At 49.4% G+C, this 15249-nt stretch overlaps 1 protein-coding gene across 7 annotated transcripts in view; it reads right to left on the bottom strand.

Annotated features, from left to right (window-relative positions):
* Itsn1 (intersectin 1) overlaps positions 1-15249 on the bottom strand; it is a 227127-nt gene that overhangs the window by 36267 nt on the left and 175611 nt on the right. The window contains exon 30 of one of the 7 annotated variants that reach the window (XM_045150363.1): positions 12485-13519. The exons of the other annotated variants lie outside the window; for them this stretch is intronic. Within the exon in view, the coding sequence (XP_045006298.1) occupies positions 13518-13519 (2 nt within the window). The 3' untranslated portion in view covers positions 12485-13517. Of the gene's footprint in view, positions 1-12484; positions 13520-15249 lie in introns of those variants that run through there. 7 annotated transcript variants of the gene reach the window in all.

Below are 15249 nucleotides of genomic sequence, written 5' to 3'. Positions count from 1 at the left end.
CGCAGCGCCGTGCACAAGTGGTAGCAGCAACGTGCACGTGAGTCCAGGAGTGGACGCTGGTTTGACCAGTCTTCCAACCGTCCCTTTAGGTCACAGTGCCCTGGGGAAATCCGATGGATGCTGTGGACTCTTATCCAGCAAATGCAAGGGTGCCATTCGCCACATACATGCACATTTAGGCACGCAATTTTGTTTTATTAGTATTATTATTATTATCATTTGTTTTTTCGACGTAGGGTCTCACTCTGGCCCAGGCTGACCTGGAATTCACTATGTAGTCTCAGGGTGGCCTCGAACTCACGGCGCTCCCCCTGTGTCTGCCTCCCGAGCGCTGGGATTAAAGGCCTGCGCCACCACGCCCAGTTTGTCCTGCAATTTTATTCGGGTTTAAAAGCCTTGTTCACAGCTCTCATTGACCCATTTGACAAATATTTACTGGCGTCCCACCATGATTTGGGCGCCAGGAGTGCTGGAAGCTGAGGGTTCAGGGTGAAAACCTGCCTCCAGACCCCAGCTCGGAACTCCAAGACTCAGAGACCCTCCCTCTCCCAGCGGAACGAGATGTCCTTCCACTTTCCCTGTAAAACGTGACACTACTCTCCAGGCTTAAGGTGGCACCGCTCCCCTTCACATGAAGTCGAAGTTGGTACTACTCCCCAGGATGAAGGTGGCACCCCCACACACACCAGATCGAAGTTGACACCACTCTCCCAACACACCAGGTTGAGGGTTGTGGCTGTACCCCACTCCCAAGGGCTGAGAGTGTATCGCTGTCCTAACAACAAGGCAATACACAGGACAGAGAACTGCCCACTCCACCTGCCAACAAGACCCCTTCTCCCATTACTAGACCCTAATACTCAGGCCAGGATCACCCTCTATGACAAGGAGGTGCCAGGGACCAGAAGACACGTTAGAACAACAGAGATGTTCTAAAGAAGGACCTGTCAGAAAAGATGACTGGTTACTTTTGGATTTCAGAAGTTCTTCTGGGTATGAGTTTGAAGAAACAGGGACTTCCTGCTTCCTAGGGCCTTACAGGGCGGCAGCTCTGGCCTCCCCAGGCACACACCTGCTGGGCCTCAGTGGGTACTGGAACTAAGAGGCCTGCGCGGGGGGGGGGGGGGAGCTGCTAACCCCAAGAATTCAGCCCCATGCAGGTCCAACTGCCAGACTTCATGGAGACAGGAGGATGTCTCAGATGACCTGTCTGGGCCCAAAACACAGCCAAAGGCAAAAAAGTTCTGTTAGATTTGTTTCCACATCATACTCCATCCGTGGTGGCTGGAAATGGTCTTTTTAACCGCTAAACTGACCCATGGGATACTGTTTAAAAAATTTTTGTGGGTGACTGCCAGACGAACAGAACCAAATACGACTTGAAAAAAAGGATTCTGATCCCAAAAATACCCTTCCTTTGGAAAACCACTTTTTTTTTTTTTTTTAAAGAGAGTTTTGAAACTTCCATTATTTGAAGTAGGGCAAGTGGAAAAGGCATTGCAAACAAGAAGGCTTTTTTTAGGGGTGGAGGGAAATATTCCTTCTCTCCTTTGGGTACCAGGATACACATAGTTTGCCAACTGCCTGGCTCAATGAGCAACGGCAGGATAAGGTATGGCCAATGATTTTCCATGGCCATGGGGGGGCGGTTGGGGGACGAAGAGAGCCTTGCAACTAAAATTGGCCACAGCTGAAATAATATCACCAATGACTCTGCAGTTAAAAATGTTCCCCTGTTACATAAAATTCCCAATATATGCTCTTAAATTTTGTATAATTTTCTTAAACACACAAAATGGACAGGTCTGCAATGTCCTTTTGCAAAGCCTGCAGATAAGAAAATCTTACCCCCAAAAAGGTCACGGTGTCCCCTTAACTATAAACAGTATAGGCTTTCTTTAAAAAAAAAAAAAGATTTATTTTTATTTACTTATTAAAGACAGAGAGGGGGAGAGAGTGAGAGAATGGGTGCGCCATGGCCTCTAGCCACTGTAAACAAACTCCAGACGCATGTGCCACCATGTGCATCTGGTTTATGTGGGACCTGGAGAATCAAACCTGGGTCCTTAGGCTTTGTAGGCATATGCCTTAACCTCTAAGCCATCTCTCCATCCCTATAAACAGTACACTTGAAATCCTTTTTAATTATAAATGGTAGATGAACCCAAGTGTACTGGAAAATTTCAAAGGATACAAACCACTTAGGATGAAAAGTAGATAGGGGGCCTGGAGACATGGCTTAACGGTTAAGGCACTTGCTTGCAAAGCTTGATGGCCCAGGTTCGATTCCCCATACCCACATAAACCCAGATGCACAAAGTGGGGCATGTATCTGGAGTTCTTTTACGGTAGCAACAGGCCTTGGCATACCCATTCTCTCTCTCCCCCCTTTCTCCTCACAAATAAACAAGATTTTATATGTATATGAAGTAGATGGGCCACCTCAACCCCAATCATTTTTCTACCTTTCCCCAGGAGAAACATAATTTTGAAAACAAAACTCACCCCTAGTCACTGTGCAAAACAAACAAACAGACCCAGTTCTTGTTACAAAGGAACCAAAATATACATAAGTTTGGTTAATAAATATTTATAACGTTCCTAAGAAGTCAGAGAGACAGGGACGTAAGCAAGACAATGCCCTTGTCCTTGGTGAACCTCAAGCTTGGGGGAGAAGCAACAGGACAATTAAATTAAAACTGGCAAGCATTTAAGAGTGGGCCAGCCAAGAGTGCTGGTGAGAGCGGGCAGGCAGGCGGGCATGGCGAGGTCAGAGCCGTGTCTGTGCTGGGGAAGACAAGGTCTTCGTCGTGCTGGGTGTGTGGGCAGGACCAAGCGTTTGCCTGGGTGCCAGGTGAACACAGACAGTGAAAGAGAATATAAGAGGTGGTAGGAAAGGCCAGGTCACAGAGGAATAACACCAGTACAAAACTGGAGACACTGGGGCTGAAGAGATGGCTCAGTGGTTAAGGGCACTTTCTTGCAAAGCCTAACAGCTCGGGTTCAATTCCCCAGTTCCCATGTAACGCCGCATGCACATGGTGGCACATGCATCTGGAGTTTGTCTGTAGCAGCAAGAGGCCCTGGTGTACCCAATTCTCTCTTCTCTCTCTCTTTCTTCTTGCAAGTAAATAAATAAACAAACATCTTAAAAATAAGGACAAGGGCGGAGCGTGGTGGCGCACGCCTTTAATCCCAGAACTCGGGAGGCAGAGGCGGGAGGGTTGCCGTGAGTTCAAGGCCACCCTGAGACTCCATAGTGAATTCCAGGTCAGCCCAGGCTAGAGTGAGACCATACCTCGAAAAACAAAATAATAATAATAATAAAATATAAGGACAAGGGCTAGAGAGATGGCTCAGCAGTTGTTAAGGTGCTGGCTTGCAATGCCTAATGACCAGAGTTTGATTGTCCAGGACCCACGTAAAGCCAGATGCACAAAGTAGTACATGCATCTGGAGTTTGCAGTGCCTAGAGGCCCTGGCATATCCATTCTGTCTTTCCTTACAAATAAATAAATAAAATGTTTTGATTGTTTTTAAAACAAATCAGGAACAAAATGTGGACGGGACCCAGAAAGAACACTGTGGAAGCGTGGTGAAAAACATCATCTTCAGGGAGAAAAGACGCAGTGTCTCTGGAGGCACTCAGCGCAGATCCCCTCACTAAATGGCTCTGGCTAGGACAGTGTCAACAGAACGGCATGTCTACTGGACGCCAGCAGCTCCTGTCTACACTGGAGGTGTCTCTCGAGTTGACCTGAGTTGGGAAATATGGGCCCATGGTTTCAGTCTCTCTTGACATATGAGCTATACTCCCGGGACTGATTGGATCCTCCTGAGAAAAGGATTCTACCTGTAGCCCTACAACATGTTGGGCAGAGTGGTATGGTATGGGGATGCCCTGTCCTGTAGAAAATGCAGATGAAGCCCCCCCCCCAAGCCCAGCCCGCCAAGTGAGGGTGCCGTGAAGGGTCTGGTTAAATGCTTTGCTTCTCCACCCCGCAGCTGACCTCTGAAGTCCTCATGCTGCCCAAGCTATGAAGTCGTGTGACAGGTGAGGTCCAGGCCTTGCCCTTGGGAACCTGCAGTCTGCTGGAGGCTCAGACATCCAAGGCTCTGTTCCCCTGCTGACTCACAGATGCCTCTAAAGAGGCCTGGCTGTGAGCTGATATCCGTCCCGGAAACCTCAGAGTAGCTAATCCTCAAGACTGGAAAATTTTTTTCTTTTTCTTCTCCCCCCCCCCACCCCTCCGAGGTAGGGTCTCACTGTAGCCCAGGCTGACCTGGAACTCACTCTGTAGTCCCAGGATGACCTCAAACTCACAGCCATGCTCCTTCCCCCCGCCTCCCAAGTGCAGGGATTAAAGGCATGTTTCACCATGCCCAGCTCAAGACTGGATTTTTATGGGGATCAGGAGAAGTCTGGTTGGTGTCACCAATAAAACCAAAAAGATCCCTATGCAGCTGGGCCCAGGCCAGCCATCCTGATCTGTCATAGGGGACTCTCTGTGCACACATAGGGTCCCTTGGGGTCATCACTCTGCTGCCCTCAGGCATAATTTAGAAGCTTAAAATGGCTCACACAGCTTCCAAATACGCTTCATTTTCTTCCAAGAAGGGCAAACCAGTACACATGCCTTGCCAGGCAGCTTAATGACTGTTAAGAAGTGGTGAAAGTTAAGCTTCCCTCTGGCAGAACCATGTTTTAATCTGCCATAAATATGAATGCGGTGTGTGTGTGTGGGGGGGGGGGAGATGCCATTGATGACTTTCTAACTGGGTTCCTGGCACAGTCCCTTTATGGTCTATACTTTTTTTTTTTTTAAAATATTTTTATTTATTTTTTATTTGAGAGCAACAGACACAGAGAGAAAGACAGAGGGAGAGAGAGAGAATGGGCGCGCCAGGGCTTCCAGCCTCTGCAAACGAACTCCAGACGCGTGCACCCCCTTGTGCATCTGGCTAACGTGGGACCTGGGGAACCGAGCCTCGAACCGGGGTCCTTAGGCTTCACAGGCAAGCGCTTAACGGCTAAGCCATCTCTCCAGCCCTATGGTCTATACTTTTAAGCTCATTCTTGGCTGCATTTTTTTCACCACCCATACATTTCTTACTGAGCACCTATTTCCCATGTGCCCCATCCTGCAGGAATTTAGGGTTCCTTAGCAGCTGCCATGAATAAGCCCTTCGGGGTACACAATGGCAGTATTATGAGCACAGTTTTATTGGAATGCAAAGAAGGAGACAGTGTTGACCAGAGAGATCTGGGAACCAAGGAGGATTGGGGCTGGACTTTGCTATGGCTGGACACGTCCCCCCTAAGTCCACAGGTTGAAAACCTCACCCCCAGCAGCCATGTTGAGAGGTGGGATGCCAGGCATGCTTAGACCAGGAGAGCTCTTCTCATGAATGGAGCGATGCTGTTATCTGGGAGCTGGGATCCTAATGAGCGGATGTGGTCAACTGCCATATGTGTGTCTGTCAGTCCTTCCACCACAGAAGTCCCCCACATTTCTTTATAATTTATCCACTCTTGCTGGGCTCACTGGCGCACACCTTTGATCCCAGCACTTGGGAGGAAGAGGAAGGAGGGTTGCTGCGAATTAGTGGCCAGCCTGGGACTACAGAGTGAGTGCCAGGTCAACCTGGGCTAGAGTGAGACCCTACCTCAACACAACAACAAGATTAGCCACTCTCTGGTACTCTGTTTCCGCAACACAAACCAACCAAGACAGACATCGTTAGCCAAATACAGGATGGTGGGTAATGGTGAGGGATTCAAACTCAGAGAGGACATTGAAGCACAGGGAGTCAGAGTGGGGTTCTGGGAGCCCCAGGGACACATGTGGGAGAGAGAAGCAGGCACTGGGATGAGGCCAAACTGAGCTCACAGTTCTGGGCACTGAATCCTTACCAATAATCCCATGCAGTACTTAACTGTTAGCCTCATTGAGAAGATAAATAACCCAACAAAGCCTCAGTTATTAAAGAGAGAAAGGAATCTGTGTTCTTAACCATTATGCCTCTTGCCTTGTCAGAAAGATGCCGTCTTAGTGTGCCCTGGCCGCTACGACCAAGGGCTCAAACAGAAACAATAGAAGTTCACTATGTCATGGCTCTGGTGGTTGGAGTCCAAGGTCAAGGTGCCTGCGGGTGGATTTCTCTTGAGGCTTTCTCCTTGGAATGTAAACATGCTTTCTTCCTGTGTCCTCACGGGATTTTGTCTCTGAGTATACAAGTCCCTGGTGTCTGGTTCCTTTCTCTCTCTCTCTTTCTTTCCTTCTTTCTTTCTTTCTTTATTTCTTTCTCTCTCTCTCTCATTCTCCCTTTCTTTCTTTCTCTTTCTTTCTTTCCCTCCCTCCCTCTTTCCCTCCCTTCCTTCCTTCCTTCCTTTCTTCCTTCCTTCCTTCCTTTCTTTCTTGCCAGTTAGACTGTCTTTATTTTACAACTTTGCCCTGGACACACTGGGAAGGCAGGGCACTCAGCGTGGCAAGATCTGTGAGCATTGGTTTCTTCTTTAAAAGGCACAGGTTGGGGCTGAAGAGATGGCTTAGTGGTTAAGCACTTGCCTGTGAAGCCGAAGGACCCTCGTTCGAGGCTCAATTCCTCAGGACCCACACAAGCCAGATGCACAAAGTGGCACACGCATCTGGAGTTCATTTGCAGTGGCTGGAGGCCCTGGCACGCCCATTCTCTCCCTCTCCCCACCCTCTCTCTCTGCCTGTCACTTTCAGATAAATAAAAATAAACAAACAAACAAAAAGACACAGGTTGGGTTGGATTGGAGTAGGATCTACTCTGGTAGCCTCATTTTAACCTTTATTGATTCTTTTTTAATATTTTATTTATTTATTTGAGAAAGAGGCAGATAGAGAAACAAAGAGGGAAGAAGAGAAAGAGAGGGAGAGAGTGGTCATACCAGAGCCTCTAACCACTGCAAATGAACTGCAGACACATGTGCCACCTGGCTTTACATGGGTACTGGGGAATCAAACTTGGGTCCTCAGGCTTTTGCGGGCAAGCACCTTACCCAGGGAGCCATCTCTCCAGCCCTCGTTAATAAAATAAAGTGCATTTTACAGTATGATCCACTTTAACGTTTAAATCCTTCTTTGAAGACACAATTGCCCAAATCACCCATATCTTGGGGTCCCTGGGGTTTTGACCTGTGAATACTGGGAGACCCAATTTAGCCCACACTGGGTGGGAAGCACAACTGGGGTTTGGGCTACAGAGCTGGGGACATCTGAGCTGCACTTCAGGAAGGTCACATTGGCAGCCGTGTGTAAATGAATGGAGGCCATGGTCCTCAAGTACGGAGGAGTAGCTTGAAAACTCCCAGCATCCTGATGGACTCAGACCAATTACAGCCGACTCTCCAAGGTGAGACCCGGCATCCATGATTTGTAAAGTTTCTGCGTGGTTCTGATGTGCTGATGCGCCACCTAGCAATGTCATTAGACCCCATGGGACAGTGGCATCTGGAGACGTATGGCGACTCCCCCTATCAGGAGTAAAACCTCTGCTTGAGCACTCTCCAGGAACAGAGCTGTGGGGAACCTTCCAGTGTTCCTGAAGGGGCCCACACCCTCTTTCCTCCCCCAGCTTCCTGCACGATCTAGCTCAAAGAACACGCTTGTCCTCTGAGTTCAGGCTCGGATACCATGTGACCAGTGGGTTAAGGCTGAGTCTTCTCCAAAAAACGATCCTTGGCTGACCAGTCTTGGAACAGCCCCAGCCCAGGGAGCTTCCGAGGTTCTGTGACCGGCAGGTGTACGTCACAACCCAAGGGCACTGGCTTTCAGACATGTGTGGGAACACCTGGTTCCCAAGCTCTCTCCTAAACTTCACAAACTGGCCCTATTGGAACATAAATAGACACCTTGAACCTGAGCCATTTCTTGCTAAGTTTTAGCAACTGGACAGATCAGTCCAGCTTCTCCCCACCAGGTGTATGCACGTGGTATATGTGTGCCTGTTTACATGTGTGGGTGTATGCACATGTATGTGGAGGCAAGAGGTCGACAGTGGGTGTTCTCACTGGTTCACCATCTCAGTTTTTGATTCAGGGGCTCGTGTTGAACCTAGAGCTCACTGATTGGCCTAGACGGCTAGCCAGCAAGATGTGGATCTTCTTGTCTTTGCCTCCCCACAGTGAGGTACAGGCTTGTGCCACTGTAACTGCATTTTCATGAGGATACTAGGGAGTCCAAAGTCAGTTTTGTATGCTTGTACAGCAAGCACGTTACCTGCATCATCAGGTCCTTGCTTTTTTTTTTTTTTTTTTTTTCGAGGTAGGGTCTCACTATAGCCCAGGCTGACCTGGAATTCACTATGGAGTCTCAGGGTGGCCTTGAACTCACGGCAATCCTCCTACCTCTACCTCCCAAGTGCTGGGATTAAAGGCGTGCGCCACCACGCCCGGCTTAGGTCCTTGCTTTTGTGATGAGCGCACACTGGTGGGGGAGAAAGCAAGCTGAACGCATGCACGGCCAGGTAGTGTGTGGAATGGCTGGGAGGTCCCAAGAACAATGCAGAACTAGTCTGAAGATTAGTAAATTCTGTCCTAGGACTTTTTATTTTATTTTTTAAATTTTTTTGTATATTTTTATTTATTTATTTGAGAGTGACAGACAGAGAGAGAAAGAGGCAAAGAGAGAGAGAGAGACAGAATGGGTACTCCAGGGCCTCCAGCCACTGCAAACGAACTCCAGACACGTGTGCCCCCTTGTGCATCTGGCTAGCGTGGATCCTGGGAAATCGAGCCTTGAACCAGGGTCCTTAGGCTTCACAGGCAAGCGCTTAACCGCTAAGCCATCTCTCCAGCCCATGTCTTAGGACTTTTAAAAAGTTTCTGTCTTTTAAATAATTTTTTTTATGAGATAGAGAGAGAATTGGTGTGCCAGGGCCTCCAGCCACTGCAATTGACTACTGACCTTCAGACACATACACCATCTTGTGTGCATGAGCAACAATGCACGCTTGTGTCACCTTGTGTGTCTGGCTTACATGGGACCTGGAGAGTTGAACATGAGTCCTCAGGCTTTGCAGGCTAGTGCCTTAACTACTAAGCCATCTCCCCAGGCCTATTTTTATTTTATTATTATTTTTGTTTGTTTGTTTTTCAAGATAGTGTCTCACTCTAGCCCAGGCTGACCTGGAATTCACTATGTAGTCTCAGGGTAGCCTCGAACTCATGACGATCCTCCTACCTCTGCCTCCCAAGTGCTGGGATTAAAGGCATGTGCCATCACGCCCGGCTCCTATTTTTATTTTTTGAGGTAAGGTCTCGCTGGAGCCCAGGCTGTCCACGATGTAGTCTCAGGGTGGCCTTGAACTCACAGCGATATTCCTACCTCTGTCTCCCGAGTGCTGGGATTAAAGACGTGGGCCCAGCTGTTTTAGAGCCTTCCTCAACGTAGGCTTCATGCTGGGGTTTAAGCATCACACGGTGAAGAGAATGCATAAGATGTTGACACCCACAGCCCAGCTGGGGAAGAAGGACTGTGCTGGTAAAAGGAGAGGGGACAAAGCAAGGAGGGACTATCCACCACTGCCACTTCTTTAGCCATCGGGGACCGCGTATTCATGAATCAGCCTAAGTGCTCATCCTATTGTGTGGTAAGTTCAGGGAAGTGCTGAGTCACGATGGCAAGGTGGTGCAGTGGGAAGGGTGACAGGTAAGCTGGAGGGAGGGAGCGAGGCAGGTTAAGGGTACTTCCTGCGGGTGGGGGGGGGGTATGGGAGACTTAAACTTGAGGCAGGAATTCTGGGGAGGTGGGGTGGAGGCTGTGATGGCCCTAGGCAGGGTACAGCCAGAGGATGGAGGGACCCATGGTCTAAACAGCCGCACACCACCTCCTGACTGGATAGCAGGAGGCATCCAGGAGCCCAGAGAAGGGAGACGCAATGTCAGCACAGAGGGACAAATCATGAAATCATCAGTGTCACCCGCATACCTTTCACTTCCTCTGGGCCAGGATGTGGCCCTGGCGCCGGGGTGGGGGTGGGGGGGGGACTCTGACTCCTGCACATTCCACAAAGCTGTGTTTAGTTTGGAGGACAGAGTCTTCAGGCACCAGGTGGAAAGCCACTTGGGACAAAAAAAAAAAGCTTTGACTTTTGTGAGGGGTCCTCAGAAGGTGACGGACACTGAGCCAAGATCCCACCTATGACTTCACATCAAGCATAAAGAAATGCTGGGGGGACCGGGCACGTGGTGGCGTATGCCTTTAATCTCAGCACTCGGTAGGCACAGGTAGTAGGATCGCCGTGAGTTCGAGGCCACCCTGAGACTACATAGTGAATTCCAGGTCAGCCTGAGCTAGAGAGAGACCCTACCTTGAAACCTGCCCCCCCACCAAAAAAAAGAAAGAAATTCTGGGGCAGCATACCCAAGGAGGTGAGGACCAAGCTGGGATAAAAACTGAGTTTAAACAAGAATAAATGAAGCCAGAAAAAGCAAGAAAAGAAGCGCAGTGGGGGGGGGGGGCGGTGGCAAACAGCTCTTTCGGCTCTCCTGCTCCAGGTGCATGTATCTGTTTTTGCTTCTCTATCTTGTCTCTCTGGTGCACACATCTTCTTTCTTTCTACCTCGTTGTCTGCCTCCTTTCTTCTTCCTCATTACACTAAAGTCTTGGATCCAAGAGAAAAAAAAAAAAAAAGAGCAAGCCATGCAGGGTCTCGAAGACAATGTAGAAGACCAGCCATTGTATGTACTATGGGGACTGGAATCCTCAATGAACGTAAGCAAAACCTGGGTTTTTCTAACAGCCCTTGGCTTAGAGGGACAAGCTGGAAGGAGAGCCTGAGTGCAAAAAGACGGGTTTGAATACTCATGCCATCCTTGGGCCAAGACTCTGACTTTGAGAGAACTCTGCGGTCAGGATCCAGCCCCTGCCTCTTCAGAGCACCCTCCCCAGGCCAGCCCCTCCACTCCTTCACTAGCCCTTGCTCAGTGACTGATTTCTCTCTTGCCAGATCCTCCCATCTTTGCAGGTTTCAGAGCAGACATCATGCCAGCGTGCGTACCAGTGAGCACCGCCTTGTTGCCAGGCTGGTTCTACTTCCTGGGAGGAGGGCTTGTGGGAACAGCAGGAGAGGAAGGACGGGCAGGGTGCTGGCAGATGTCATTCTGCCCCTTGAAAATGGGATGGGGGGGATCGGGGGAAGGCTGGCGAGATGGCTTAGCGATTAAGCTTTTGCCTGTGAAGCCTAAGGAACCCCGTCGGAGGCTTGCTTCCCCAGGACCCACGTAAGCCAGATGCACAAGGTAGAGCATGCATCTGGAGTTCCTTTGCAGTGGCTGGAGGCCCTGGTGTGCTCATTCTTTCTCTCTGCCTCTTTTTCTCTCTCTCTCAAATAAATAACTAAAAATAAACAAAATTTTAAAAAATGGGGCTGGCGGGCTGGGCTGGAGAGATGCCTTAGCAATTAAGGCGCTTGTCTGCAAAGTCAAAGGACCCAGGTTTGATTCCTCAGGACCCATGTAACCCACATGCACAAGGTGGCACATGCATCTGGAATTCCTCTGCAATGGCAGGAGGCCCTGGCACACATTCTCTCTCTGCCTCCTTATGTGTCTCTCTCAGATAAATAAATATAAATAAACAATATTTTAAAAAATGGGACTGGGCACATAGGCCAGATGCACATGTGGCTCACGCATCTGGAGTTCATTTGCAGTGGCTAGAGGCCCTGGTGTGCCCTTTTTTTTCTCTCTCTCTCCCTCTTTCTTTCTTTCTTTCTTTCTCTCTCTCTCAAATAAATAACAAAATAAATAATAAAAAAAAAATGGGACTGGGGTTCTGGGCTGGAGAGATGCCTTAGCAATTAAGGCGCTTGCCTTCAAAGTCAAAGGACCCAGGTTCGATTCCCCAGGATCCACGTAAGCCAGGTGCACAAGGTGGCGCGTGTGTCTGGAGTTCGTTTGCAGTGGCTGAAGACCCTTTGTGTGCCTGTTCTCTCTCACACAAATAAACAATTAAAAATATTTTAAAAGTGGGATGGGGTGAGGGGTTACCATATGATACCAAGTCAGTGGGGGTCGGTTACTAAGGGTTCAGCCATGTGGGGTCTTCCCACAGGGAATCCAAGGCAACGCCCCAGCCAGCCAAGAGGCCTGCGTAGTTTGCTGCTCTGCTGGGGAGGTCCGTTGCTCCAGCCAGCAAGCAAACAGAGCAGAGGTGTCCAAAACCTGATCCTGAGAGGTGTCTGCGCAGAAGGGGGCAGACAGAATGAGCGTTCTGGAGGTCTTAATGTGCTAGGGGGTGGCTGCTCTGGGGACAACATTCTGGGGGAGTACATGTCCCTAGCCAAGACTGTTTAAATAAAATAAATAAATAATGATAATAATTAAAACCCCTCAGTGGCTGGCGTGTCTTGGATGTGGGGGGAGGTCGAGTGTTGAACGTTCCATTCTTTGTTGGCAGAACACAAGGCCACAGAAGGCTGTGACGAGAAAGAAAGGACCCAGTGACTCAACGCATTTCTGACAGGTTTATTGTGGGGCTCTGTATGGGCCTGCCAACACAGTCCACAGACGTGGTATTTAAAAGCCTTGCACATTCCATTTTCCCAGTTGGCCGCCCCACCGGCTGCCGTGTGAAACTGGCGGCTTGTCTGAATCCACCAGCAGTCTGCTGGGGGCGGGGAGGGGAGGACGGGGACTCTGGTTTGGGGCAGAATGTCCGCATAGTTCAGGCATGCAGCAGGAAAGATGCTCCGAAAGGCTACTGGCTTCTATGCAGGTGGCTCTCCTGCTGACAGGGAGGAAGGGGCTGGGATTGGTGTTCAAGTTATCGGGGCAAACTTGCAAGTGTGAGGCTTTAAAGGGAAGCTGTCCACTCTCTGAAATTTCTAATCTGAAAAAGTGTATTTGCTGACAGGTCTTCTAAAGCACCTAGCCCCCCCCCCCCCCACACTTTTTGGTTTACTGCGAGCAACCAGGAAGGCATGGGACTGGATTGCATGGCACCTGCTGGCCAGACGCAAAGCCTTTGCCTACAAAGACAAAGCTTCCATCTGCTTCATGCCCAATCAATGCTAATGTTCTCTCTCTACGTATGTAAAAAAAGGAAAGAAAAGCAGAGTTATCTAGTTGGCCAGCGGCAGGGCTGGGATTTGTTCGCATGCTCTGAACCATCATCCTAGATGGCTCTGACCCTAATAAGGGCCAAAGGAACAGACATGTTGATGTCTCCTTCAGAATCGCCATCTTCCTATAGACAGTAGCCTCTAGGAAAACAAAATGTCCCAAAGTGTTAGACTGAACTTGTGTTGATGCGCCTATGTTTAGCACCTCAGTCATCTGGGGCAACTTGTCTTTGGAAAACTTGCCTGCAGTCTTAGAAGGCTTAGCATGAAGGGGGCGTGGAGGGCAATGAAATGTGGCACTGATATGTGAAAATGTCCACCATGATTTCAGCGGTATGGGAATCGCAGGAGGGAAAGATGACCTGTCCTCATCTTCCAAAGCGGCAGTCCCCAATAATTCTGGGCAGGTGCAGCTTCCGAGGCTCTGGGAAGACACAGACACTCTTCTCAAGTGGTGCAAGCAGAAAGAGGTGGCCCGCCCTGGGAGTCAGCAGGGCCACAGATAAGACCACAGACCCTCAGGGTCTTCATTGTTAAGGGGACACTCAGCTTTCTAAGATCTTAGCATGTAACCTTCACCCGACTTCCTTCCTGCCAGGCTCTGGAATGAAACACTTCCTCAATGTGTATGTGTGTGGGGGACAGGGACCAAGAAAAGGGGCCTTCGCGGGGCATATGAAGGGAAACCAGAGGCTTCAGGAGTACAGCTTCCCTCATGAACACTGGTAGATGACGTCATCCCCGCTTCCCCTCTCCTGGGTCAGAGTCTGGAGATCTACACAGAAGGGAGTGTCCAGTTTGAATAGTGAATCTGCACATTTCACTTCCTCTGAGGTTTGCAAAATTCACTCGGGAGCGATGCACCCAGCAGATGTAGAAACCGCCACCGTCAGCCTGGGCCGCTTTCCTGACTCTGGTTGCTACCCCATCCGCTTTCTGGCCACACCCTGACTCACCGTCAGCGTGATGGTGACAAGCTACAGATGAAGGCACCAAGGCCACCTGCAAGTCACCGCTTCACTGGCACACACCCACACCATTGACCGAGCTGTGGGCAGCGTCCACTGGGTAGTGTGTGAGCAGGTGGCCGAAGGCCCTGGCATGCCATTCTCTCCCTGTCTGTCTCTTTCTCAAATAAATAAGTAATTTAAAAGAAGAATAAACAGATTAATTCTGTATTTTTCAAAAGGAAAAAATATTCCTCTCTCAGAAATGATTTCCAGGTTCCAGGAAGCAGAACTGGTGGTTCCATCCTTAACTGTTTATCTGGGTGAGGAGCCTCCCTGATTCCCAGATGGAGTGGAAACTTTGCCCAGATTCCAGGACTATCCCTCCTCACGACACTGCCGCTCTTGGGAAGCTTGACTCTAAAGGGAGAGGAAACCGGGAGTCCGTCTTGGTTTCCTCTGGAGTGATGGGTCAAGAACCTGGACTCTGGGGGCTGAGGCGATGGCTCAGTCAGTAAACTGCTTGCTGCTCAAGGGTGAGCACCTGAGCTTGGAACTCCAGCACCCACGTAACTGCCAGGCTCGGCAGCACCTGCCTGTAAACCAAATGCTCAGGAGGCAGAGGCAGGGGGACCGCTGGGGCAAGCTAGACTAGCTAGACCAGCCAACCCCTGGTGAGCTCCAGGTTCAGTGAGAAACCCTGTCTGAATAAACAAGATGCAGAGTCACTGAGAGAGATACTTGACATTACTTCTGGCCTCCACGTACATGCATGCGCACGCGCGCGCACACACACATGATAAATGAATAAAAGGAAAGCAATTAACAAAGAACTGGACTTGTGTTTTGTGCAGTCGCTCATTTGTTTGATCCACTCATACCATCAGCAAGAGTGTCAGCAATGATGACTCCTAGTGGGGTAACCCACATGATACTATTGATTTTGTTTTATAGATAAGAAACACTGATGTGGACAATTTCAAATGGTTAAGCATACAGCTTGGATGATCTTGTTAAGCTCAAGTTTTCCTACTGACAACAAATCCACCCTGTAATCAACTTGGATTAATAACCCGGTTACCATTTACAACTGGAAGCTAGACTTGCCTGGTTTTATATAAGGCCAGACCGACCTGGAACTCACTATGTAGTCAAGGCTGGCTTCAAATTCACAGCGATCCTCCCACCTCAGTCTCCTGAGTGATGG

Source organism: Jaculus jaculus, chromosome 5, assembly GCF_020740685.1.
Source record: "Jaculus jaculus isolate mJacJac1 chromosome 5, mJacJac1.mat.Y.cur, whole genome shotgun sequence".
Classification (NCBI taxonomy): domain Eukaryota; kingdom Metazoa; phylum Chordata; class Mammalia; order Rodentia; family Dipodidae; genus Jaculus; species Jaculus jaculus.
The sequence above is the reverse complement of the archived record's forward strand: the minus strand, read 5'-3'. Positions and strand labels throughout refer to the sequence as shown.